General features: G+C 36.4%; 1 protein-coding gene across 4 annotated transcripts in view; it reads left to right on the top strand.

The window, feature by feature from the left end:
- Dpp10 (dipeptidylpeptidase 10) overlaps nt 1–27,623 on the top strand; it is a 1,513,678-nt gene that overhangs the window by 1,398,311 nt on the left and 87,744 nt on the right. For all 4 annotated transcript variants that reach the window (XM_006529626.4, NM_199021.3, XM_006529627.4 and 1 more), the window contains exons 8-10: nt 2,184–2,304; nt 14,420–14,574; nt 23,795–23,892. In XM_006529626.4, the coding sequence (XP_006529689.1) occupies nt 2,184–2,304; nt 14,420–14,574; nt 23,795–23,892 (374 nt within the window). The remainder of the gene's footprint in view (nt 1–2,183; nt 2,305–14,419; nt 14,575–23,794; nt 23,893–27,623) is intronic.

Here is a 27,623-nt window from a genome sequence, read left to right as displayed (position 1 = left end):
TTCGATTCTTTACTCTGAGAAAATGTCTATCCTTGATGTCAAGGTGTGTTTTTTGTATGCAGCAGATGGACAGATCCTGTTTTTACATCCATTCTGTATGTCTACGTCTTTTTATTAAGAAATGGAATCCATTGATATTGAGAGATATTAGTGACCAGTGAATATTAATTCCTGTTATTTTGTGGTGGTGGTGGTGGTGGTAATGTGTGCTTTTAATTTTGCTGATGTGAAATTATTTATTTTCTATGGTTTCATTGGTGTAGTTATCTTTCATGGTTTAGAATTTTCCTTCTAGCACATTCTGTATGGCTGAATTCATATATTAATGCTGTTTAAACTTGAGTCTAGAATTTGTTAGTCCATTATTTCTCTGCTTAATTGTCATCTGGATGTCCTGTCCATTGTCGTGGGCTATCTTGATTTCTCCATCTGTGGTGATTGAAATATTTGCTAGATTTAATAGTCCTGGCTGGCATCTTTGGTCTCAGAGTTTAAAAGGCATCTGCCCAGGCCTTTCCGACATTTAGTGTGTCCATTGAGAAGTTGATTTTATATGTTACTTGGCTTTTTTTCCTTGAATTATTTTATATACTTTCTTTATTCTGTAAGTATTATGTGGCAAATGGACTTTTTTTTTCTGGTCCAACCTACTTGGTATTCTCTTTAAGCTTCTTATATCTTTATATGCTTCTTCTTCTTTAGACAAGGAAATTTTCTTCTATGATTTTGTTGAAAACATTTCCTGAGTATTTGAGCTGGGAATCTTCTTTTTCTTCAATTCCTGCCATTTTTAAGTTTGTTCTCCTCATAATATCCCATATTACCTGAATATTTTGTGTCAGGAACTTTTATATTTAACATTTTTGACAGTTGTATCAATTTTTCTATCATATATTCTACACCTGGGAAAATTTCTTCCATCTCTTGTATTCTCTTGGTGATCCTTGCATCTGTAATTCCTGCTTGCTTACCTAGGTTCTTTTCATCTTCATTCTCCCATGGTTTGTGTTTAATTTATTGCTTTTATTTCTATTTTCAGACCTTGAAAAGTTTTAGTCATTTCCTTCACCTGTTTGTGTTTTCCCGGATTTGTTTAAGGGATTTGTTTATTTCCTCTTTAAGGGCCTAATAATATTTATAAGATTAAATTTATTGTGTTTCAGCTACCTTGTACTATCCCATGCTTGCCATAGTAAAATAGCTGGACTCTGCTGGTGCCACATTGCCCTGGGTGTTGCTGACTCTGTTCTTGTGTTAGCCTTTAGTCATCTGGGTTCAAGGTTATTATACGTTTTAGTGCTGATTTATGACTACCTTTGTTGGATGAATTTTTCTTTTCTCATAATTTTCATCTTGCTTTCTGTTTCCTGTGACCTGAATAGCCTGTGTTCTGGTGACAAGCAAGTCCTTGATTCCATCAGTTTGTCTCCATTGTGGTTTTACTGGCCTGTGTGTGACTTCTGGGGTTTTGGGAACTCATGTTGCATCTCTGGTTCTGTGGTTATGTTAACTGGCATGACCTCTGGTGTGTTGTGGCCTCTGGGGTTCCACTACCTAGGCTACGTATAGTTCTTGGGACAGATGTAGCCTCCAGTGGAGTTGGAGTCTTCTGCCAGGGTTATGGAGCATAGGAGAGAAGCCTGCTGTTGGGACTCTTGGAAGGGATTTAAGTTGTGTTAGTGGTCTGTAGTCTTTGTATATAACTGGGGATTTCTAGTACCAGTGTAATCTCTGGTAGAGCAGAAGTCTTCTGGTGGAATTGTGGTCTGTGATTTACCAAGCATATTTTTATAGAAGCAAAGACTTTATATTGAATCTTTTCAAATAGTCAGTTCACTGTTACTACAGTAGTATCAGTTATCAGTCTCTTGCATTTGTAAAATATCATTTCATAGCCAAAATAATTCACCAATATGAGAAACTTAATTTTAAGTAGATGAAATATTGTTGATGAATATATGGATTAGAAAGTATTAATGTCAAATAATTTCCAAAGGGCAGTCTAATATTAATAAGATAAGGAAGGATATGGCCATTAATCTTCCAATGCCATGTGAATACATACACAAAATGATATCAGTCTGAAAGCAGGCATAAAATAATGATCCCATCCAGAAATCACTTCATAATGCAAAGATATACTAACATATTTGGATTTTTCTTTCCTATATTTCTTAATCCAGATTTATATTTTTGAAAACAATATCTACTATCAACCTGATATCAAGAGCAGTTCTTTACGACTAACATCTTCAGGAAAGGAAGGCATTATTTTTAATGGGATTGCTGACTGGTTATATGAAGGTGAGTTGGAAAATTCTAATTTCTAAAGGGCAAAATACATATTTGTACATAAAATCTTAAAGAAAATCTTCTCATTCCTGATGTCCATGGCTTCCCTGTTTCTTCTCCATATTTCTTTGTAAGAGTGGCATGCTGTCTTATTGCATGGGCTCACATGCTGCCTGGCTGTGGTTCCTATCTTCATATATACTTCATATATATTTTATGGTAAGTGGTTATGTGAAGGTACCAATGGATGGATTTATAGAGTGTTCAGACTTTAGTTCTGATGATACTTAACTAATAACTAATAAAAGAGATGATTTCAATACTCAGGAATTAGATGCCAAAAACTTTATTTTCTTTTTTTTTGGAAAAACACAATCACATCATTGTTAAAAATTACATGAAGTAGATTAGAGAGATGAAAGAACCTGAGGTAGCTTCACAGCACTGATAGTAGATGATAAACAACTGTCTTAACTCCATCCCCAAGTGCCTCACTTTCATGGATATCTAAGTGTATATGCACATGCAAACTCACATGCACATCATTATTGCCAGAATCATCATCATCATCATCAACATATTTGTGGGTTTTCTTTTGTTATTTTTAATTTTCTTTTGAGACAGTGTTTTACTGTGTAATCCTATCTGTCCTGGAACTTACTCTATTGATCAGAGTGGCCTTGAACTCACGTGCATTTACCTCCTGAGAGCTGGAATTAAAGGTGTTTGTCCTCACAACTTGGCTCTACATTATGAAAAATCAAAATTAAAAAGCTGAAGAGATGATTCATCACTTAAATGCAATAAATACTCACAAGGGATCAATTTCTAGCATACCTGTTGGTTGCAATTGTCTTTAACCGAAATTCTAGGATATCTAATGCTATTTTCTGGAATCTGTGAGTTCCTGCATTCATATGTCACATAAACTCATGTAAGTTCACACTAAATACATAAAAAAATAAAATTAAATAAGTACATTTAAATTACAGTAAAACTAAATTTAAAAAACCTACATAAAAGATATTTGACTTTAGTTCTTCTAATCATGAACGTCCTCACATGTTTGAATAATTATTCCATAGAAACAACAAGTGGGGTATAATTTATGATTTATTTTTGATACTGTCAAATCAAATTTTGACAAGAGTTGAGAGTGTACAAGCAAATTAGGGTGTGAAAATCTTTGTCCAGTTTTGACCATGGAGTAATCATTAGCTAGCTGTGTTATAAGAATGAGTAAGTAGGCCTGTCTTTAACACCTAGGCTTACTTACTCTTCAACCTGGCATGGAAAACTATGTCAATATTTAAATTGAGTCAGTATACTTGATTGCAAATTATAAAGTAGGAATAATTGATAAAATCAATTTCACCTCTTAAATTTATAAATATAAATATTCTACTCTTAATTTTATCATTTCCACTTAGAGAATATGGTATTATTTTCTGTAATCAAACTTATGTAGGTAATATCTTTCATATTTAATTCATTGTGTTACCTCTGTACAAATGCAAGAGTCTTAAATAATCTAGACCAATATTGCTGCTAAATGTTGTACATAGCAACCATAATATGAGAATAAAGGGAACACAATTTTCCAAAGTGCATATTGTGTATAAAGAAACTAAATGTTCCAATTATACATATAAAAATAGTTTATACTTTCACATTTATAAAAATAACCAGTAGTAATTCTATGTTATATATTAATAGTTTTAATTGTTTTCTCAGTAATTTGAATTTGAAGAAATGGTGAATTCTCTTTAAGAATAAAAGTAAGCTTAAAGAAAAATCTCAACTAACATCAATATTCAGTTACTAGTTTTTAAATGATAATATTTTTGTGTGTGTGTGTTTGTGTGTGTATACATGCTATACTATGTATGTAGAAGTCAGATGACACTTGCTAGACGCAGTTTTGTCCTACGATATGGAGTTCATGAATGGAACTCAGGTGATTAGGCTTGGTGGCAGGCACTTTTACCCACTGAGCTATCTCACCAGTCCAGACACCACTGTTTAAGATCCCTTCTCAATACTCATCTGAATAAAAAACATTCTAGAGAAAGATAAGTGTATAAGAAAGAGCCTTGATAAAGCAGGTGCTTCTATGCATCATAAAGCTCTTACAGAATACTTTGTATTCCCAGCAGTGTGATATCATTACTTCTCACAGAAAAAAAACATTAATCAGACATCACCCATTCATGCATCTCCTCACTCAATGGTCATTACCGTTAGCCATCTGCATTCCAGCTATATTCCAGTAGTCCAGTACAACCATCATGAGCAATTGACTATGCAGCCTTGAGGATCTTATATTCAATGAAAGATGTTAATAGTTTGAGTTGTTTTACTAATATGTAGACTTTCAAGTTTATATGTGTGGAGGTTTGATAGTTGAGTGTACATACACATACACACATATAAATAAATATCCACACATGCACACACTACATGCATATATACATGTCCATACACATGAACACATACACACCTCATATACATACACACACACACACACACACACACACACACACACACACACACACACACATACACATACATATACATATACACACACATATATATCTTGATTAGTGAAAGTTTTTGAATGGTAGTATCTGCAATAGATACAGCATGAAAGTGTAGAATCAAACATCAGAGAAATACAGTACAAGAAGAGTTCTCTGATGAGAGTGTAAGAAGTTGCCCCCAAGTTTCCTAGCTAAATTACTAGAGATGCTGAGGATAGCCTGACTGATAAATCAGGTTTGTAAAAAGCCTGACTACTTCATGTATTCTAGAAAGCAATGACATAATTTTGCTTAGAGAAGCAGAGAGGCTCTGTTAAGCATCCTGTGTCCAAAACATCCTCAATATGATAGGAGACTAAATGATGATGGAAACATGTCCAGACCATGAATCATAGTGGGTGTAGATTTGTAAAGAAGTTGTGTGTCTTACCCCACTCCTGGGATTTGCAAAATATTTTCCAATAAATAAGGTGCCTAAGTAGATATTGAAAGATTAAGAAGTATTGGGCTCAGAGATGGCTCAGCTAATCAGACGAATGGGGAACTGGTTTAGAATCCTCCCATCCATGTATGATTCCACACATCTGTAATTTTAGTACTCCTAACAGAAAAGGTAAGCAGAGGCAAATGAATCCCTGGAATTTGATGAGCCAGTTCGTCTGCAGTACACAGGTATGGACAAATAAAACCTTTCACATTCAAGGTAGAAGATGATGTCAGACAACTGAATTCCAAGATGTGGCCCTTACAGGGTGGCATGCATGCACACATGTTCATGTATACATACACACACACACACACACACACACACACACACACACATACACACACACATACACACACACACACACACACACACACACACACACACACACACACAATTGCACATGAGAAGAAAAGTGTAATCCCCAAAGCCATCTTTACAAAGATACAGAAGTGTTGAACAGTCGTTTATACCTGGGGAATTCAAATTGACTTGACAGAAATGGTGTATAAAAATGAGGCAGGAATAAGGCAGCAAGAACCAAGATTGGTAGTGACCTAAAACAGTGAACTAGGACTTTGGTTATTTTGTTACTCGGAAATTCAGAAAAGCTGATGAAATAGGAAGTGATAAAGGATTAAATCTTCTACAGAGATTGGTCATTTGGGTGATGGTGTCAAGTGTGGATCAGATCGTGAACGGAGCTTGCAAACAGCTATTTGACATGTGTGTTCAATCAAGAGATAATGAGTCATAAAAGTTGAGCTAAACCAGTTAGTGTGAGGAGAGATTCAAAAGTTGACGAGGCAATAGCAAAGTTAGGTCTTTGTGACTAAGCAGATGGGGTACATGAGAAAAGGCAAAGAAAGATGCTACTGCTTTGGGTTTGGGTCACTAGTGAATAGTGATGGCTATCAGTGAGTAGGAACGAAGAGCAACAGTCTCATGTAATTGAAGGTTTGGTATAAGTGTAGACATTTCACAGCCTGTTGGTGTGCTATGATGGGTGACACATTGCACTATTTTTAAGCCAATGAGGTAAATACTCAATGTTGCTTGTGTAGATTTCTCTGCCTTGAAGAGAGATTGAGAGGACTGAGCTAGCAGCTTCGTTTTGGAAAAGGTGAATAGAAATTGTAGCCATTCCATTTTGTTAAAAAAAATATTTAAAAGTATTATTTTGGGGGGATTTATTTATTTACTCATTTAGTGTGTGTGTGTGTGTGTGTGTGTGTGTGTGCGCACGTGTTCGCGAGCATGTGTGTAAGAGTCAAATTGGTATGAGTTGTTTCTCTCAGGGTTCCATGTAGGCTTTTAAGACTAAACACAAGTTATCAGTCTTGGTAAGTATGTTTATTTGCAGAGAAACTCACCAGCCCCAAATATTTTTTCTTAGTGTGATGTCACAACTCAGTGACTGGGGATGAGACTCTCATGATACAGTACTTACGATGAATCACCAGCACCACCTATAGAGGGAATAATGGTATTTGTCTATAATCCCAGCATCCTAGAGATAGAGAAAGAAAGATCAGAAGTTCAAGACCATCCTCAGCTACAAAGTGAGTTCAAGACCACTTTGGAATAAACAAAATCTCTAAAACTCCTAATAAACCCAAATATTATATGTAATTAATATGTTAAATACAGATAAATAGGTATAAAAATACATGTAAATATCAGCAAATAAACTACAAACAAAACAATAAATTAAAAAGCAATGTTGACATAAAAAGATGATATTGAATATAAATAATAATATAGACAAAACAGTATAAATAAATCAACATAATATAAATGTATTATCAACAATATGCATAATAAACATGTGAATAAAATAAATTTAAATTGAACATGGACAGTGTAGTGGACTCTGAGGAGGTCACAATTAAACCTGTCACATCCTTCTGTCAGATGCTACTTGAGATGATGGCTTTGCCATTCAGATTAAACTTTGTCCCTCTGGCTCCTGTATGATTATATTTCATTAGGGTTTTCTTTACCCAAAGGCTCATGAATTACTCAGTTCTCTCTCCAGGAATCCTATCATAGTCATTTCAAAGGACTGGCAGTATCGATTCAGCAATTGTTTATTTCCTCCAACCAGTCACTCTGTTTCCCCAATGTACCCTCAGTTCCTACACTCCAAAATTCTTTACATCAGTATACCAACAGTGAGTCAGTGACACACCTCTGCACAGTGTGTGTGTGTGTGTGTGTGTGTGTGTGTGTGTGTGTGTGTGTGTATGCATGAATGTGTGTGAACGCTGATGATATGTGCCCTTTAGAAGTAGAGATTTACTTTTTTGTACTTCACAGAAAGCAATTCTTATCTAAATCACCATATTTGGGAGAAGCAGAACGACACATATCACATGTTCACTTTTCTTGAGTGAAACTTGACTTGGCTAAAGAATGTTGAGGATGGAAATACAGATAAATCACATTAAAAAATGTTTTAAGCCAGATGGCACTCCTGTAGGTGGAAGTCTGAGGCAGGAGAATTGAAAATAAACAAAGGTCTGCTCTTGAGTGAGTTCCAGCCCACCTGAGCTACTTAGTAACAGCTTGTCTCAAAAGAACAAAAATGTGTTCTTAGGTTGCAATGTAAGGATGGGACATAGTCTTTTACCTTCTAGCCCAATTTGTGAGCACAGTATTACTGTCACCTACTGGAACTAAGTGAAATAAGTCCTTATACATCTTTCAAAGAGCCATTTTAAGTCTCTTAGCTTCTGGTAAAATTCAAAGAAATATGCAAAACATTAAAACTCTAAGACAATTTTAAATATTGTATTTGTTGGAAATACATCTAATGTTGCTCGTATACATCTCTGGATTTAGCGTGGGGATATAACTAAAGCTACTATGTCATAGTTTATTTTAAAGAACTTTTAAGTTGAAAAAAAATAAGATTGCACACAGTTGACAAGTTCACAGCTTGAAATTGGTAGGGGATTAAGAGAGAATAATGATATAATATAATCAAACCATATAACTATACAAAAAGAAAACCCTAATTAAGTATTTTGTTTATTAGAGCAAAATTTATGGTATTTTAAAATATTTTGAGAATAGTGTGGATCTGAAGACATGGCACAGTGATTAGGAGTGCTAGCTGTTCTTGAGTTTGGTTCCCAGCACTTACAGCAGGTAACTCCCAAATGCCTGTAATTCCAGATCTAAAGGACCTGATGTCTTCTTTCAACCTATGTGGGCACCTCCACTCATGTTACTCACAAACTTTAAAATAACAAAGTATGTGCATAGAATAAGAAAAATAATGATGCCTAAATTATTTATTGCATGTTTTAAGGGATCATTCTTTGAAATTCAATCCACAGCTATAGAATGCATTTATTCTGTCAAGTGTGAATACAGTAGTACATCAATGAATAATGGTGCCTGTGTTTGAAATTAGTAAATATTTAAGTGAACTGAACAACTATGAACAATTATTACTTAACTGACCTTTCTACTCATGATAGTGAGAAGTATGAGCAAAAGTTAGGGCAGCATATTAAATAGGTTTATAAACAGTGCACAGTTTGGTGGCAAGTAAGAGTATAAGGCATTCCACAGATGAAACATTGGTTCTTGCTTTAATCTGAAAGAACTGGAAAAAGAAAGAAATATGTATATTAAAAATATTACCGTCTCCACACACTGTTGTATCTGTTTCATTAAATAAGAACAGTACAAATCTCTGTGTTTTTATGTGTGTTTGCTACATTTTTATGTTTTTTTTTTTTTTTTTTTTTTTTGGTAATGTGTTACTCATCAATTTATCAAGGACTGAGCATTCGCTCAGTGCCAGTGAATCTAGAAATAGAAAAGAAGACAAAGTTGACATCCAGAAACAGAGACATGGAAGACCCAGACAGAGAGAGATGGTGTTCCAAACAGTGTGGGTTCTTTATGGGTTTCAAAACAGCTGCAGGATTCACTTATATGGCAGTGGAGGATTAAGCCAAAGTAGGACAGCAAAAGCTGAGAATGAAAGAAGGAAATGGGAAGGGCATAAGACAGATAATTCCCTCATGAACATTTACAAGTAGGACAGACCAACAGCAGAGATTTTAGTGGTGTCTTTAGGAATTTTTTTTCTGATCAGACTGATCACAAGTGTGCAATAAACAGGTGGCATTTCAGAAGAAGTTGTTAATCTAAATACAATAATTGTATTTTAGATTTTGGGAAACACTTTATGTTTTTGGCTGTGTGTCTTTTGGTGTCTGTGACAAAAACTACACCTGGTAGAATCCCCAGCTCCTCTAGAGTACAATTCCTTAAGTCAGAGAAATAAAATTTTTAGAAAAGAGCCCAAATTACACTAAATTAGAATGCAGTGTGTTTTGTTTAAAAAAAATGTAAAAAATATAATTAGCATAGGGAGACACAATCCTTATATAGGTGCAATTAAATAAATGGTAGCTTTTCCAGAATTACTATTGAGAAAATTACATTAAAGATGCTTGTATTTATCTTTTTCTTATTGCAGATGTTGGTTCTTCCTTTCCACACACCTTCATTGAGACAGGGTCTTTTGCTATTAACTAGCTCTGCATATACCAGGAACAGCAATCTACAAGAGTCCAGGGATAATCTCCTCTTCTCTCTTCATCTCTCTATAAGAGATCTGAAACTTACCAGTGTCAGGATTAAAATGTCTGGATTTTTCTTGACCCCTGGGGAAGTAAACTCAAGTCCTGAAAGTTAGATCAGAAGCATTTTATTAACTGAAGTGACAAGTTATTTTGTTTTGTCTTTATTTTTGTTCTTTCTTTCTTCATTTACTTATTTACCATCACTATGGGACAAAGACATATTTTCTAAGCACCTGTTTTTTTTTTTTTTCATAGTAACAATATACTTGATTTTGGGAAGATACATTATATCATTGATTCATGAAAAGTGACTATAGTTTTTGTTAGGTTTCTGATTTTCTTCTCTCTTTTTTTTTTCCATTACAATGAGCTCAAAGTGATTAAGGAAGAAATTTCAATGTCTAATTAAGAGGAATGGACTTGTTAATATGTTCCAGTTGGAGCCATTGTTCCTGTGGGCAGTAAAACTTCATAATTAGGAGAACAGAAAATGTGCTATCCCACGTGGTTCCCCAGTGATAGGCCTTACCTTGTACACTCCTTGTTTATCATGTTTGCAATGCTGTTAAATAATAATAAAAAAACTCCAATATTTATACAGAACAAATGATCCCATGTAGCATTTCAGAAATTTAAAAGAAATATGAATAGTTGATAGGACCAGCAGTTTCCTACAGTTAGGGACCATGTGGCCCTTTTCTTGCCATTAATATTTGCTTGTTTAGAGCCATTGAAACATAGATAGTATGACAATTTCAGACAGTTTGGTAAGATTTCTTATAGCTGCTTTCACAAGCAAATGTACAGCAAATACTGTACACTTCCAGAACATGTGCTTGTCTGTCACACAGATGCCATTTCATTGACTCTAAGTGTCCTAAGCAGTCAGTCTGCTACCAGATATCTGGTATTCTTGAATGTAAAGTGGGAGTTGAAGACTAACTAATGCACTAGAGGTTATAATGTCTGTATGATTATTGATTATGTATGTGGTCTGTTGCTGTTACTTTAGCATCCTCATAAATATTTTTACATATGTTTAGTCCTTCTGATAAGGCTTCCCTTAATTTCTCTGACTCTAAATTTTAAGTTTTATGCTTCTCATATGTCTGATCAAGTGGACATTTCTTAGTTACTCTCTACAGGTCAAAGCTTGTTCCTGAAACATGGAAATATTTTGTTCAAATTTCTTTCATGTTGTAGTACCTGTTTAATATTAAATTTCAGTGACTTTTCTGAGTCAGAATATAGTATAGCAATGATCTAGTTCCAGCTTACTCGTGTGTACCATGCTCAGGGACTTGCCTACAATTTAAACCTGTATCTATTCCTAATCTATGTTTGGAAACAGAACTTGGACCACAGACTTGAAATGAAGTGAGACAAGTCCCCAACTGATAGTTTAGCTGGTCACCTCTGCTCTTCCAGCTTAGTTCCTCACATGTACAGGAATATATATTCCATTTTATTCTGTACTGTTGCTGTGTATATTCAGTGGAACAGATAGTAATCAAGTTATAAGGGGGAAGTTTGGTTTACATTTTCATTTGATTATTCATTGTCAAGGTAATTGGTTAATATTCAAAGATTACAGGGCTTTCCTTGGAACTTGCCCCTCTTTTGCCAACAGCACAAGGAAAATACTTTTCCAGTGATGCCCTGGAACCCAATGTTCTGCATGTATAGTCATATCCCAAGCTTCTTGGTTATTCCTATGAGATTTCTCTAGGCCTTTAGACCTAGAGACCTATGTCAACCTAGACCTATGTCAACCATTTTTTATAATTTTTATGATTACTATTATTTTTGTCACAAAAAGGTGACACAAATATTTGTTCTTCCAAAAACTTCCACTTCCATATTCATATCACTTCAGGACACCACAAATGGCAGTTGACCCACAACTCCATCTCTTTCTATAGATCACCATACTTTATTTCCTTCCTGGAAAAAAATTACAATACAACACACACATACACACACACACACACTATACTACACTCAAAACACCACCTGTTCTCCAAAATCTAGTTCTGAATGTGTATTTTCTGAATCTCTTTTCTAGCATTAATTACAATTCCATTATCCCTAAAGGAAGGACTTGATGTATTTGGTAAAATTAGCTGAACATTCTTCATCTATGAAGAAAGCATTTATAGTGGTAAAGACATGGGATACCTCAGAGGAATCTGCTATAATATAAACTAAAAGCAGCCACTATGAGCACAGTAATGAGCTGTTCCCAGACACAGAGTCATGTAGTATAGACACATGGGGCAGTAGTGGTAACAGCATTTAACGTTCACACCAAGGCAAAGTTGATACTGCAGGATGAACCTGTGGGAAAAAACTGGTTTTACTCACTTCATTCTGATTATCACTGTAACTGCTGTAATGACCTTACACTCTAGGAGCCAGAAGGCAAAGAATGGATACTTTTGATGTAGTTTCTACAAATTAAATTTCTGATGAACATTGTTGATCTTCTGCTATAAGTATTTTTGTGTGTATAGACTTTTATATATTTTTATTAGATATTTTCTTTATTTACATTTCAAATCCTATCCCCTTTCCTAGTCTTCCCTCAGAAAATCCCCTATTCCTCCCCCCGACCCCACTCCCTGCTCAACAACCCACCCATTTCTGCTTTCTGGCCATGTCATTCCCCTATACTAGGGCATATAACCTTCCCAGGACCAAGGGCCTCTCCTCCTATTGATGACCAACTAGACCACCCTCTTCTACATATGCAGCTAGAGCTATCTTCCCACCATGTGTTTCTTTAGTTGTGGTTTAGTCCCATGAAGCTCTGGAGATACTGGTTAGTTCATATTGTTGTTCCTCCTATGGGACTGCAAATCCCTTCAACTCCTCTGTTACTTTCTCTAGCTCCTTCATTGGGTACCTTGTTCTCCAACCAATTGATGGCTGGGAGCTTCCACTTCTGTATTTGTCAGGCACTGTCAGAGACTCTCAGGAGACAGCTATATCAGGCTCCTGTCAGCAAGCTCATATTGGCATCTGCATTAGTGTCCGGTTTTGATGGTTCTTTATGGGATGGATCCCCAGGTAGGGCAGTCTTTGTATGGTGGTTCCTTCAGTCTCTGGTTCACACTTTGTCTCTGTAACTCCTTCCATGGGTATTTTGTTCCCCCTTCTAAGAAGGTCCAAAGTATCCACACTATGGGTTGTACTATATGATCAAGAATTAACAAATGGGACCTCATAAAATTGCAAAGCTTCTGTAAGGCAAAGGACACTGTCAATAAGACAAAAAGGCAACCAACAGATTGGGAAAAGATCTTTACCAATACTGAATCCAATAGAAGGCTAATATACAACATATACAAAGAACTCAAGAAGTTAGACTTCCGAAAACCAAATAACCCTATTACTAATGGGATACAGAGCTAAACAAAGAATCGACTGAGGAATAATGAATGGCTGAGAAGCATCTAAAAAAAAATTGTCAGCATCCTTAGTAATCAGGGAAATGCAAATCAAAACACTGAGATTCCACATCAAACAAGTCAGAATAGCTAAGATCAAAATCTCAGGTGACAGCAGATACTGGCAAGGATGTGGAGAAAGAGGAACACTCCTCCATTGCTGGTAGGATTGCAAGCTCGTACAACCACTCTGGAAATCAGTTTGGCAGTTCCTCAGAAAATTGGACAGAGTACTACTGGATGATCCAGCAATATCACTCATGAGCATATATCCAGATGATGTTCCAACTTTTAATAAGGACACGTGCTCCACTATGTTTATAGCAGCCTTATTTATAATAGCCAGAAGCTGGAAAGAACCCAGATGTTCCTCAACTGAAGAATGGATACAGAAAATATGGTGTATTTACACAATGAGGTACTATGCAGCTCTTAAAAACAATGAATTTATGAAATTGTTAATCAAATGGAAGGATCTGGAGGATATCATCCTGAGTGAGGTAACCCAATCACAAAAGAACAGAAATGATATGCACTCACTTATAAGTGGATGATAGTCCAGAAACTTGGAATACCCAAGATACAAGTCACAAAACACATGAAACTTATGTAATATATTAAAAAGCTTTTCTATGTTTTATTCTCTTTTCTTAGAACTACAAATAGTATAACAATTATACATAGCACCCACCTTGTCTGATGAGAGAATGCATGCAAACATGTTTGAATGGCATCATGAGTGCTCATGGTTTTAGCTGTATCTCGATCATTACTCATTGTCCTATTTTTTCTCTCAAATGATACTTTAATATGTTCAGTCCATGCTACCTCAACTACCCAAATTTGATGTTCCATTCTCCCTCTCTTTCTGCTTTTCCTGGAATTAAAACAGCAATTAAAAAATACAGATTTCTCAGAGAAGTGAATAAAATATAGCATGCTGTCTAGATAATATTCATGCACAATGAGGATTTCAAGGACAGATGTTTGTGGGTCACTGAGCCCACATCTCTACAGTTGATGTAAAATAACACTCATTTATTCTAGAAGAACTTCTGCATTCTCATATCGCCCACTGGTGGTCCCCCGATGGAGAGAGACTTGCCTTCCTGATGATAAATGACTCGTTGGTGCCTAACATGATCATACCTCGGTTTACTGGAGCACTGTACCCCAAAGCAAAGCAGTACCCATACCCCAAGGTAAGCAATGCGAAAGAGCTATTTGTTCTTTCTCTCTGCATTAGTGGCTTGATGGACAACATGCTTGATTTTTCTAAGTGCCTCTGAAAGAGAAGTTTCCTATCTGCAAACAAAACCATCAATTCTAAGCTTGTCAGCTGAAATCAAGGTAGAGTGTCAGTAGAAAAAGGTACAAGTGAGGCTAGAGCTATTACTCAAACAATAAATCACATGCTGCTTGAAAGTAAGATGTGAATTTGGTCTTCTAGAACCCATATTAAAAAGCAAGGCTTGGCAGTGCTGACTTGTAACCCTGGTACTGGAAAAATGGATATGGTTGGACCCCTGGGGATTACTGGCCAGACAGACTCAATCTCATGGTGAGCTCCAGGCTAATGAGAAGCCCTATCTCAAAAAAAAAAAATTGAATGTGACTAGCACCAGAGAAATTACTATAAGGGACTTTCTCTGGTCTCCATACAAATGCATACATATGCTCATTCACTGGCTTACGTCTGCGTGCACACACACACACACACACACACACACACACACAAACACACACATATGTTGTACAGAGGATGTCAGGCATGAGGCATATTTTTACACTTCCATTCTTATACTCATTCTTGATTTTTTTTCTTACCTATTCAGTTGAAATGGGGATAAAAAGAGATAAAAGAAAGGCTTGAGGTGAGGACAAATCCTTTTTCGAAGTACATCCTTGGAGTTATGAATAGATATTATATGATGAAGAAATGCTATAGCTAAATAAGTTAGGAGTTCTCAGTTTCAAAGATTTTTTAGTTTCTTTCAGATGATTTATTAGGACAGATAATGTACTATAAGTTACTATGTATTTTAATTCTCTCATAAAAATTGACTGAGCATAAAGAATCTCTAGTCCAGAAAAGATGAATCATAAAGGGCTCTGGTAAAGAGTAGAATAAGCATAAAGAATTTACTAGTATATGTATTAATATCAGCATTATTTTGGCAGAACATGATATGAATGTGTTTTATGAAATGTTGTTGTTGAGTCCTACCCAGAAGCACATAAGTTAGATAAAAAGATTTTATAGGGCACGAAGAGCATGGAAATCTTGCCTAGACAGCAAAATTATGTTCAAGTGTGGAATGAGGCCTCCAGAACATGGACATAAATACAGTTGAAGGCATTTGGATTTCTTTGCAGGCTCCCCTTAATGCTTCAAGTTTTACTTGGTAGTAGTGGTGGTGTGGTGGTAGCGGTTGGGGGGCTTGGGGATGAGTTGTGTATATTGCATGCATGAATGTGTATAAAGATTTGTGTAGAGCTCAGAGGCAAGATGTCCCAAGTTTTCTTCAATTATTATGCACCTTATTTTTAAAGACAGAGTCTCTCGACGAACCTTGACTTTACCAAATTAGCTGGACTGACTCACAATCAGACTCTAGGATTGTGGTTCCTCAGCCTTTTCAAATACTGCTAGACACCCATGGCTATGACCAAGCTTTCTTTTAATGTAGGATTCAAACTTTGATCCCCATGAGTGCACAATAGACATTTTTCTGACTTAACAACTGTCTTAGTCAGGGTTTCTATTCCTGGACAAAACATCATGACCAAGAAGCAAGTTGGGGAGGAAAGGGTTTATTCAGCTTACACGTCCATACTGCTGTTCATCACCAAGGAATTCAGGACTGAATCTCAAGCAGGTCAGGAATCAGGAGCTGATGCAGAGGCCATGGAGGGATGTTACTTACTGGCTTGCTTCCCCTGGCTTGCTCAGCCTGCTCTCTTATAGAACCAAGACTCCCAGCGCAGTGATGGCACCACCCACAAGGAGCCTTTCCCCGTGATCACTAATTGAGAAAATGCCTTACAGCTGGATCTCATGGAGGCATTTCCCCAACTGAAGCTCCTTTCTCTGTGATAACTCCAGCCTGTGTCAAGTTGACACAAAACTAGCCAGTACATCATCTTAGGCATGTAGAGAGAATATCCTGTGTATTGTATGCATGAATCATCTGTCAATTGAAAAGAAAGCCTATGACCTATGGCTTAGACATGAAAGATAAGTAGAACATCAAATTTCATTTAAATAAATGAATTACAGTAATGTTTATCACTTAGTCTTTGAGAATGTCATAGATCTGTCATTCATTTTGATCATATCTACCCCTAATCACATGAGTACAAGTTCTAAAGAACCCTGTTCCAACAATTACCCTATACAACTTTGTGTCCTCTTCATTAAACCCCATTGGGTTTAATTAATGCTGCCCATATGTTCATGGGTGTGAGGCTATCCATTGGAGATTGAGAAACCTGTCATAACCATAGGACTGAAGAAATAAAGATTCTACTTTCCCAGTAGCCATATTCTGCCAATTGCTCCTCTACCAAGGGTGAGACTGGATGTCCACTGAATCCAAGCTGTAGTGTTGATTGACTTGGTCTGCTCTTCTGGAGTTAAACTCTTCTTTTAGATCACTTGTTTTCCTACTCTAAGGAGGCTTTAGTGAGACCTTTTATGCATTGATCATGCAAAGAGAACTTCTAAATGTCTTCTTTATACAGTTTAAGTCTTAATTATAGAGAGCCAAAAAGCTGTTTTTACTTTTTGTTATGGAGAGTGTATACAACAGCACACTTTCGAAGGTCAGAAGACAACTTATAGGAGATGTCTGTTATCTCTGTCCAACATGTAGGTCCTAGAGATCAAACTCAGATCATCTTTAGAGGTGACAAGCCATTTTTCTTACCATAACATCCCCCTGACCTCCAAGAGTTGATTTTGAGCCACTGGTTTGGAGAAATGTTCTTTGTTTTTAACATGTGCAAAAATCTTTGTGGGCCTTGAACTTGTTCATTATACCATCCATGTGCAATACAGGAAAACACCATCACACATGCTAGCCCAGTCTACTGTGATGAGTTGGCAGCCACTTACCAGGCCCTTTTCCTAAACACCACACTCAGACATTCTAGAGAGAACATAGGTCAAGGTTTGAATGTGGAGAGCCTTGGAGATATTCTCTGGCTAGAGTTTATTAGGCACTAAATCAGTGATCTTCAGAAAATAGCAGCCAGTCCCTACTAAAAAAGACTCCTATTCATATTTTCATCATATGCAAGAAACAAATTGTGTGACCTTCCCACAGTTATAAGTTCAGCCAGGATTTTGTGGATGAAGGTTTGAGCCTGTAAACTATATACCAGCCTTTTTACACATTAAATAAACTGAACATTCTTTTCTGTTTAATTCTTTCCTTGCTTAATTTAACAATGGTGAAATCTTGTCTAGTGGTTACAGAAAAGGTGGAGAGCTAGCTAGGAGTGTGAAAGGCCTGCACAGCTGTTCAGTACAAAATGGAGTTAGGTCAGCCCTGAGGAAGAGATAACACAGTGATTCCTTTCTCAAGAGTGGGAATTGCGCTTGAATTTTATTTTTAAAATAATTTGCCTACCTGTGTATTATAATTAACCCCTCAGCTACGCACAATCTTGGTTCTCACCATGTAAGAAAACTAACATTCATAAATTGAGAAATATCAATATTTGAAAAATTTAAATTTGTCACCTAGAACTCAGATACAAAATAATTATAGATATATAGTATCATGTGATAAATTATGGTTCCATTAGTTATTATACTGTATATATATTAATTGACCCTCTCATAGATATTAGCTAAAAAAAAAAAAACAACAATAACTTTTTTTGAGGGAAGCTAGCACTTTTCCTCATTTAATCTTCATTGCATTCACGTACTTTATAGGAATGGATAAGCAGCTATCCTAGAGTTTAAGTGAATTTTTAAAGGCATATCTATGAGGTAGGCAGATGGCTCAGCAGTTAAGAGTACTTGATACTCTTACAGAGGATGTAGGTTCTGTTCCAGGCGTCCAGGTTGATTACCTTACAACTGCCTGTAAATCCAGCTCCAGAGAATCTGAAGTCATCTTCTGGACGCTGCAGATACCTACATGCATATGCCCATACATATACACAAATCTATAAGCACAATTTTAAAAATACATCTTTTGGATAAGTCACAGCTATTTTAGGAGAGGGAAATAACATGCACAATGGTCCTAGAGATCAACTTTTATTTTTATAGAAACTCAGAAAGCTTAAAGATCTGTCTTTCTTTCCTAGATACTGTTATGTGTCCATTTGCACCACTTACAGATAGAGTCTCAGCTATACACAGACAATAGAGAGTATCACTATATTAGCAGAGCAGCACAGCATAATAAACGTACAGACTGGGCACTGATTGCCAATGAACGTATTAATACTAAAACCTGGAGCTAAGGAGATAGTTCATAATTTACCACTAGTCAATGTATTATCCAGAAAAAGAATCCTGGTGCTCTCAAGCTTGTGATCAGCACTGGGGAGACAGAGATAGGAAGATCCCTGACACTCACTGGATAGACATCATTGCCTCCTTGGGAGGTCCAGACAACGAAGACTTATTTACAAGGATGTGAGCTGTGTTTCTGAGGATGACACTGAGGTTGTACCTTATTGTCTACACACATACACATATACTTTTCAGGTCACGTGCATGGCATGCCCGCAAATCCCCATACATTTTTATAAAGTGAACAGGCATTTTAGTAGTCAAAGCTAAGAGAAAGGACCCTTGTCTGGGTGTGGCTTTTATTTGAGATAACCACCCATCCAGACACCAGTTTCAAAAAAAAAAATGTTAGTGTTTGGGCCCTTGTACTACTCACATGGTAGCTCAGTATCTCTTGGAGTATGCCATTTAATTCTCAAACTTATTTTCTATCTACCCTAGTTTTAAATGATCATTAGTTTTCCCATAACAAATGCAGGTTCAATTTGCTTGCATACAATAAACTTTCAGAGAGTGTCACTTTAGAAATCGAGATAATGCTGAGTTCATATTAAATTAAGCTAGATTTAAAAACTGGTGCAGCAAAACTCAGCATGATCAGATTTACTGATGAAACACTCACACCAAACAAACATATTTGGATTTTTATTTAATTCAGCACGATTTGGTGCTCATAAAATACCCTATCATTAGCAACTCAGCACAAAGAAGATGCAGAGTTCTCTCTCTGTAACCTCAGGTTAATCTTCTTAATTAAAACATTATCTCGTTTAATGACAATTTAGTTGCTAGTAAAACAAGGTTAATTATTATTGAGGCTTGCATTTCAGAATCATGGAGGATGGGATTCTGTGGATTTGCAGTCTTTGTGGCAAATGGGAATGTGGAAAGCAAAGAGATGAGCTGTCTCATTTGCACACTCTCTGAATGATTCAAATATTAAAAGGTGAAAATGAACTCACTAAGTTTGCTTAATTCCAAACTCCATGGAAAAGTAAAATTTTAACTGAGATTATGAAGTGCTGAATAGCCAAATTTGGGAGGCAGCCTGATGCTTCACTGGGATGCCTTTATATAAAAATGGTTTCCTCCATACACTTTTTAATTTGCATGCGGATGGAAGCTGATTGGGATATCAGTCACTCTGCACAGGTGCAAATTTACAGTTTCAGTGGCAGATTTCCTTCAAGAAATGATGTGTGTGTCTTTGGCAAAGTAAACCATAAGCTATTGGAAAGAGTTCACTAGAAAATCCAATCATTTTAATGCCCTTATTTGTCTAATTAGTGTATTAAATGATTAAAATATAAGAACAAATTTCTCTAACTTAGTAAGATTCTGTCATAAAAACACCAATCATTTTAGTTCGTTGCCATATCCTGTTTTAGACAGTTTATTCAGCCATCTCTTTGTTACTTTATGTAGTACATTTTAACTAAAGAAAACATTTTTCTCCCAATGTCTATGTTCTGACATATTCTCAGATGAATATGTGTCTCAGCTTTGAAAAGTAGGTAAACTGTGTATTGGCATTTTAATTATCTACTTTATGGTACAGTATAGCAGAGCCAAATTTAAACTTAGATTCTCCTGACTCACAGATTTAGGACTTAGGTGATCCAGATCTCAAAACATGTTCCAATCATGAGCATTGGTCATGTCAATCTTGTGCTAAAGGCGAGGTACAGCCCCTCTGGATCTAGTCTCATAAAAACTAACTTCTGATGCTAGTGAGGTATGCTTAGCTAACAATAGAGTAAGTATATTTATGGATAGATAATACCTATGTGATAGATAGATAGATAGATAGATAGATAGATAGATAGATAGATAGATGGAGAGATAGATAATGAGAAAGTTGGATAATATAGCAAATAGTAGTTGACAAAAAATTATATATTGCATTAAAAGGATAGACAGTAAGTGAGACATAGGTATTAGAATAGACAGGTTAGAAAAATAACTGGTATATAGCTTGATAGTAGATGATAGATGATAGAAAAATGATGATAGTGTGTTAGATAGTTTTATGTGAACTTGACATAAGTTAGAGTCATCTGAGAGGATGGAACCTCAATTAAGAAATTGCCTTCAGAAAATCAGACTGTAGGCAAGACTGTAGGATATTTTCATATTTTGTGATTGATGGGGGAGGGCCCATCCAGTGATGGGTAATGCCATTCCTGGGTTGATGATCCTAGATTCTACAAGAAAGCAGCCTGAGAAAGACAGTGAACAACACACTTCTCTGTGCCCTCTGCAACAGTACCTGCCTCCTGGCTCCTGCCTTGTGTGAGTCCCCATCCTCACTGCTTTTGATAATGAAATATTATATTTTACTATTAGCAAAATAACCCATTTCCTCCCCAAGTTGATTTTGGTAATGGGTTTCATCAGAGCAATAGTAATGCTAAGACAGAAATTTTTATGTGATAGCTAAAGAATAGATAGATAATAAATAGTTGTCAGAAGATAATGAAAAGTATGTGATAGACTGATAGATTACAAACAGAAGATTAGATAGATCGATAGATAGATAGATAGATAGATGATATGTAGACAGATAGATCATAAAAGATGTATTGATAAGAGATGCTAGAGATACAGATGATATATATATATGATAAATATGTTATATGGTAGATAATTGGCATATAAATAGTAAATGTGTGGTAAGAATAAAAGATTAATAGATGGGTAAAAATGATGAATAGGTGGTAATAGATAAGAGATATTATATGATAAAGTACAAATAGGTATAGATATATGATATAGACAATAGATTATTATAGATAATATGTAGAGAATAGATGTGCACACATAGAACAGAGTTTGATCAAAATTATCTCTGAACAACTGTTTCCTGGTGTAGATCTAATTAGACCTGGAGAGTCTAATTCTAGGTCTGTAAGATGGGGATCAGGGATTTTTGTTTGGAAGGTACCAGATGATACAAATTGGTGCTGCTGGCAATGAAGAGTCTACATGGTCAAGTTACCTCATAAAACAAGTTTTAAATTTTAACTCACTTGATTTACCTAGAGAAATAACCAAACAAAAATGTACGTGAATTTTGTTCCTCATAATTGCTTTTAGTAGTCAAGAAATTACTTTGTTTTTGTTGTGGATGCATGAGTTTGTGTGTATGTGGCAGTCCAAGGTTAATGTCAGGAATAATCCTAAATTACTCTTTCACTTTATTCATTGATATAGGGTCTCCCAATCAAACCCAGAACTCACTGATATGGCTAATCTTATTAGTCAGCTTTTTCTGAAGATCTGTTTTCCACCTTTTGTGGCTGGAATTTTGTTGCATTAATGTGCCCAGTTTTTCCTCTTTAACTTTTACTGACTATTAGATGGTGACTCATATTTAAATGACCATTGAGAGGTATAGAAACAGCCCCTCTGTTCAGCATAAACAGTCTCTGAGTCTGTGATAGGAAAAGACCACCACCAAGCTCACCTCCCATTTATTTATGTGTTGGGGAACCTAACTCCAGTTCTTATGCTAGCATGGCAAGTGATCTAAACACTTCCCAAGCCCAGCATGAGGTCATTCTTTCATTCCACCATGTAAACTGTTTGAGAAATATTCAAAGGAGCTGACCTTAATTCCTCTTTTGCTCATGGAGTATTCTGCAACTATTTGTTTGTCATTGCCTGGGAGTTAACATAAGGGATAACTAGTTTGTGTAAGTCTCAGCTCTCATAGTATTAGTGAATTTGCTTTATCGTCTCTATTTGTATCTAGAAAAATGATTATAATAATCTTTGTACTGAAGTAGGGACATTTAATGACAAACCTAGGTCATAATCCTTTAGAACATGTTACAAACTAGGAGTGTATGAGCCACCATACTTGGTAGTTGTTGTTCCTTTAATGGAATTTTGATTAACTAAAAACAAATTACACATTCACTTCTACTCGTCCTGCCACACACTCAGAGATGGCTGCTTCTTCACCTCTCAAGGGTCATTTAAGTATATGAGTCACCCATTTAGTAATCAGTAAAGCTTAAAGAGAAATGATGGGACACATTATTGCAATGAAATCCATTAGGCTCTTTTGAATTTTAAACATGTGGCATCTGACACATGTGGTAAGATTTTTTTCATAATTCTGCACTTATTTATTTATTATTATGTGTTTATTTGTGTGTTGGCACACATGTATAGTTCAGAGGACAACATGTAGCAGTCTGTTTTGGGTAAGATATCTATAATCCTTGTAGGTGGGACTTTTCGCTGCCTTCTTCTTTCCTGTTCCCTACCCTTTTCTTTCTTGTTCCCTTACTTTTCTTCTCTTTCATTTTTTATGTCTTTTACTTCCTCCGCATCCCCATTTCCCATTTTCTTCCATGCACATTTTTTCTACTGGCTTCTTTTTTTTGTTCCTTATCTTCCCTTTCCTTCCCTTTCTTCCCTGTCAATATAAAGCTTCACACCGAAGTCTTTATTCTATGATGTGGGCTGTTGCTTGGTCTACTTGCTGATTTGCATGCCCAGACCTTCTACAGCTCTGCAAAAAGAGCTCACCAGCACCTCTTCATGAGTAAAACTACCCTCATTTCCCATAACCTTTAATTGTCTCTCTTAAATGATCCAGAAGCAGCAATCTGCAAAAACAATTAAAAGTAATCAAGTGGATGAATTTAAAAATCATTTCCATTTCAAAGAAATTAACTTTTTATCCCACGTAAAGAGGAACACACACACACACACACACACACACACAGAGAGAGAGACAGACAGACAGACAGACAGAGACAGAGAAACAGAGACAGAGAGAAATTAAACCAGTTGTAGTTTCTGTTTTTCTTTTCTTTATTTTAACATAGGCTAATGCTTATATATTACATATCACAGCTTTTATTTTCTCAAAGGCAGGTCAAGCGAACCCATCAGTGAAGTTATATGTTGTAAACCTGTATGGACCAACTCATACTTTGGAGCTGATGCCACCCGACATTTTTAAATCAAGGTAGGCAATTTCAATTCAACTTTAAAGGAGAAATTAGGTATTTCCCATCCAATTATCATTTTGTTGCCATTTAGAGAATGATGTGATCAGTACCACCTATTCTGCTTGGAAATTAAGCTGAGGTTGCCTCCATCCATTGGGAATGAAGTCATTCTGGGTGTCTGGCTATTCCCAAGAAGTATTTAGTCTCAAGGTGATTAGAGGTACCACAAAATGACGAAAGCTATTAATGATTGGGAAAGGACGTTGTCTGTAGATTTGAAGGAGATTAAGACACAGGTTAATTTTACATAGAATTTTCTACTAGATTACAGTTACTCTATTCTTTTTAAATGGTGCTATTTCGAAGGGGGAATCCGTGATTGGGAATGCAGCTCAGTTGGTGGAGTGATTGCCAGGCATGAGCTAAGTCCTGCATTTTGTAGACCCCTAGCACTGTGTTAACTTGATATGGTGGTTCACATCTTCAGTACCTTTGAAAGGAGAGTAGGGAGGATCAGAAGTTCAAGGTCATCCTCAATTTTATAGGGAGATCTGAGCCAGCCTGGGCTATGAAATTCTCTACATTGTATGCAGTTTACTCTACCATTTGTTGTTCTTCTGCAAGCAGAACAGTTGAATGAAATACGACTTATTTCAAGATCAGAAGCCTTTATATTCATGACATTTCAACAGGTCCTAGGGAGATGGCTCAGGGTATAAATCTCATAAGGACAGGTTTTTGATCCTCAAAACATACATAGAGATAGATGTTATATTGTTCATGTGTCAGTTTACCTGTGGTAAGGTTGAAGCCAGCAACAAGAGAATAACTGGAAGCTCAGGGCTCAACAAATATGGAGGCCCACAGTGTCAAACAGCAAGAGACCCTGTTTTTAAACACTGTAAAAGTAGATGAATTATTTCTGGCTCTCATTTCTGTCCCCAGTTCCAACAAATGCACTGTAGCATACACACATCTGAATGAACATATCAGAAAAAATATGTGTCCAAATCATAAATTTAATATAGGAAACACCTTTATCACCAACCTGACATAAATGATTATTTATACACTGAACGCCTAAATGTCTCAAACTTCTAAGGAGCTTCATTCAGTGTTATAATCAAGTTATCAAGTCCCTAGAGATGAAACCTGTAACTAATCTTGAAGATTAGCTGTTCATAAATATCATACCTACCTCATTTCCTTTACACTCCATCAAACATTCCCATTTTGTGTGTAATTTATAGCACATATATATATATATATATATATATATATATATATGTGTGTGTGTGTGTGTGTGTGTGTGTGTGTGTGTGTGTGTGTAGCATAGTCCACACTACATATGTATGTGTATAGCACAACCCACACTATTCTTGGTAAGATGGGACTAATCTTATTGTTTGTTTTGACGATATGTATAATAAACTCAAAGTGTCTTACTGGTAAAAACTTATTTGAATGTTGACATATTTTGGGAAATTTAATCACAGTTGGGCACATTTATTACAATCTGATGAGTATGGAAGTTGTTAGTTTAGAAGGCAATAGAATTTATGCAATGCTTCTGATTAAGGACCCTCTTTAATTACCTAATATAAACTTATTTTTGTAATGAATAGGAAAGGCAAAACCCAGGGAGAATGAATGCTTGTGGTAGAATCTTAGCATCACTTGTTAGCACAAATCCAATGAGATTAGACCATTTCATCCAATCTCAGAATACATTATCCACATTCAAAAGGAAAAAAAAGAAAACCTTAAAGTGGTTCAGAATTGACAAACTGTGCATAGTAGGGTTGAATGAACCAAACAGAAAGTTCTATTTGTGAGCTTGGTTTAGCAGACGTGAGTGATTAATCACAAGTCAAGCAGCATGTTCAAGTCCTGCACAGGACAAAGCAACACTGATCACAGCACAGATGGGAAAAGGGCATTGTAAGTACTAAGCTCTAGCTCAGGATCAATTGCCAGGTAATGTCTGCTGAGCGAAGAGTAGACACTTTTCTTACAGGGTGAGGCTTCTGAGACGTTTGCAGGCTGTAGTAGATGGTCCTATGTGAATGCAGCACTAAGCAGAATCAGTGAGGTTTTTGAGAGGCACAGGGCATCGTGAGGGCACAGGTGAGCAATTGTAAATAGAGAAGGGATAGATTTCATCAAAATGATTATCTACATGTATGCATTTTTCAAACAATAAAGGATGAAGCAATCATAGGAACTATTAATATTTTATTCCTTTACCCTTTTCTTTTTGAGTTGTTTTATAATAAAAATAAACAGGTAAAGACTATAGAGGGGCTTGTAACTTAGTTCTGTTGATAGAATGCCTGGCTGTCATTAATAAGGTCCTTGGCTCAATGATAAACACCACAAAATCGGAGTGTGATGATACATACCTGTACAACTAGCCTTGGAAGGTAGAGTTAGGAGGGCCTCAGCATTTCAGGGTGACCTCACAAATCTGAAATCAGCCTGGGATATGTGAGACCTTGTCTCAAAACACAGCGGAAACAAAATGACAATGAGGATTAAAGAAAAAAAAGAGAAAAAGATGTGGATAGAGGCCAGTAAACTTAGAAATGAGCCATTGAGGAGGGGTAAAGAGACTTTAAGGAAATACTGTGGAAAGTGAAGGAGAGGTTCAAGTTGAGAACAGTAAGGAGCTGGATTGGGGAATATAAACTGATGCTATGTTTGCTTGAAGAATGCCATAAGGAAGCTTTTTACAGTACCCTGACAGGGACCCTGCATGCATCAACTCTTAGCAGTATGTTTGCCTACACAAGATAATACCTGTCAGCATTGCAGCATGAATAGGGGAAACATTCATAAGGCCCCATCTGTAGTTATATTCTGGGGAGTCTATGGCTGCTGAAGGAAAGAGAGTTCAGTGTGTTATGTGTTGTATTGGCTGGTTTTGTGTGTCAACTTGACACAGCTGGAGTTATCATGGAGAAAGGAGCTTCAATTGAGGAAATGCCTCCATGAGATCCAGCTGTAAGGCATATTCTCAATTAGTGATCAAGGGAGTAAGGCCCTTTGTGTGTGGGACCATCTCTTGGATGGCAGTCTTGGGTTTTATAAGAAAGCAAGCTGAGCAATCCAGGGGAAGCAAGCCAGTAAGTTACATCTCTCCATGGCCTCTGCATCAGCTGCTGCTGCCTAACCTGCTTGAGTTTCAATCCTCACTTCCTTTGGTGATGAACAGCAGTATGGAAGTATAAGCTGAATAAACCCTTTCCTCCCCAACTTGCTTCTTGGTCATGATGTTTGTGCAGGAATAGAAACCCTGACTAAGACAAATTGGTACCAGCATAGTGGGGTATTCCTGTGACAGCCTGACAATGTTTTGGGTAGGACTGTGGAAGGACTTTGGAACTTTGTGCCAGAAGATCCATTCGGTGTTAAGGGCTCTGTAGAATGTTATGTAGGAGCTTGGAAGATAATGTTGAGAACAGTGCAGAAGATAGAGGCCTGGCTTGTAAAACTTCATAGGGAAGATTAGAGACTCTTTTCAGGGCCATTGCTATTTTGATTGGGACTATTCTGTGGTTCTGGTTAGCTGGGGCTGAAGAATCATCTGTGGTTAACAAGATACCAGAACTACTAAAGGAAAACCTTTACATTACTGAGACTATTGATGCTGGTTAGCTGGAGCTAAGAAATTAGTGGTAATTAAGAAGAGACCAGAATCTTTGAGGTGAAATCTTCTGGGGAGTGTTTTCTGAGAACACAGAGGCTG

Source organism: Mus musculus, chromosome 1 (genome assembly GCF_000001635.26).
Source record: "Mus musculus strain C57BL/6J chromosome 1, GRCm38.p6 C57BL/6J".
Taxonomy (NCBI): domain Eukaryota; kingdom Metazoa; phylum Chordata; class Mammalia; order Rodentia; family Muridae; genus Mus; species Mus musculus.
The sequence above is the reverse complement of the archived record's forward strand: the minus strand, read 5'-3'. Positions and strand labels throughout refer to the sequence as shown.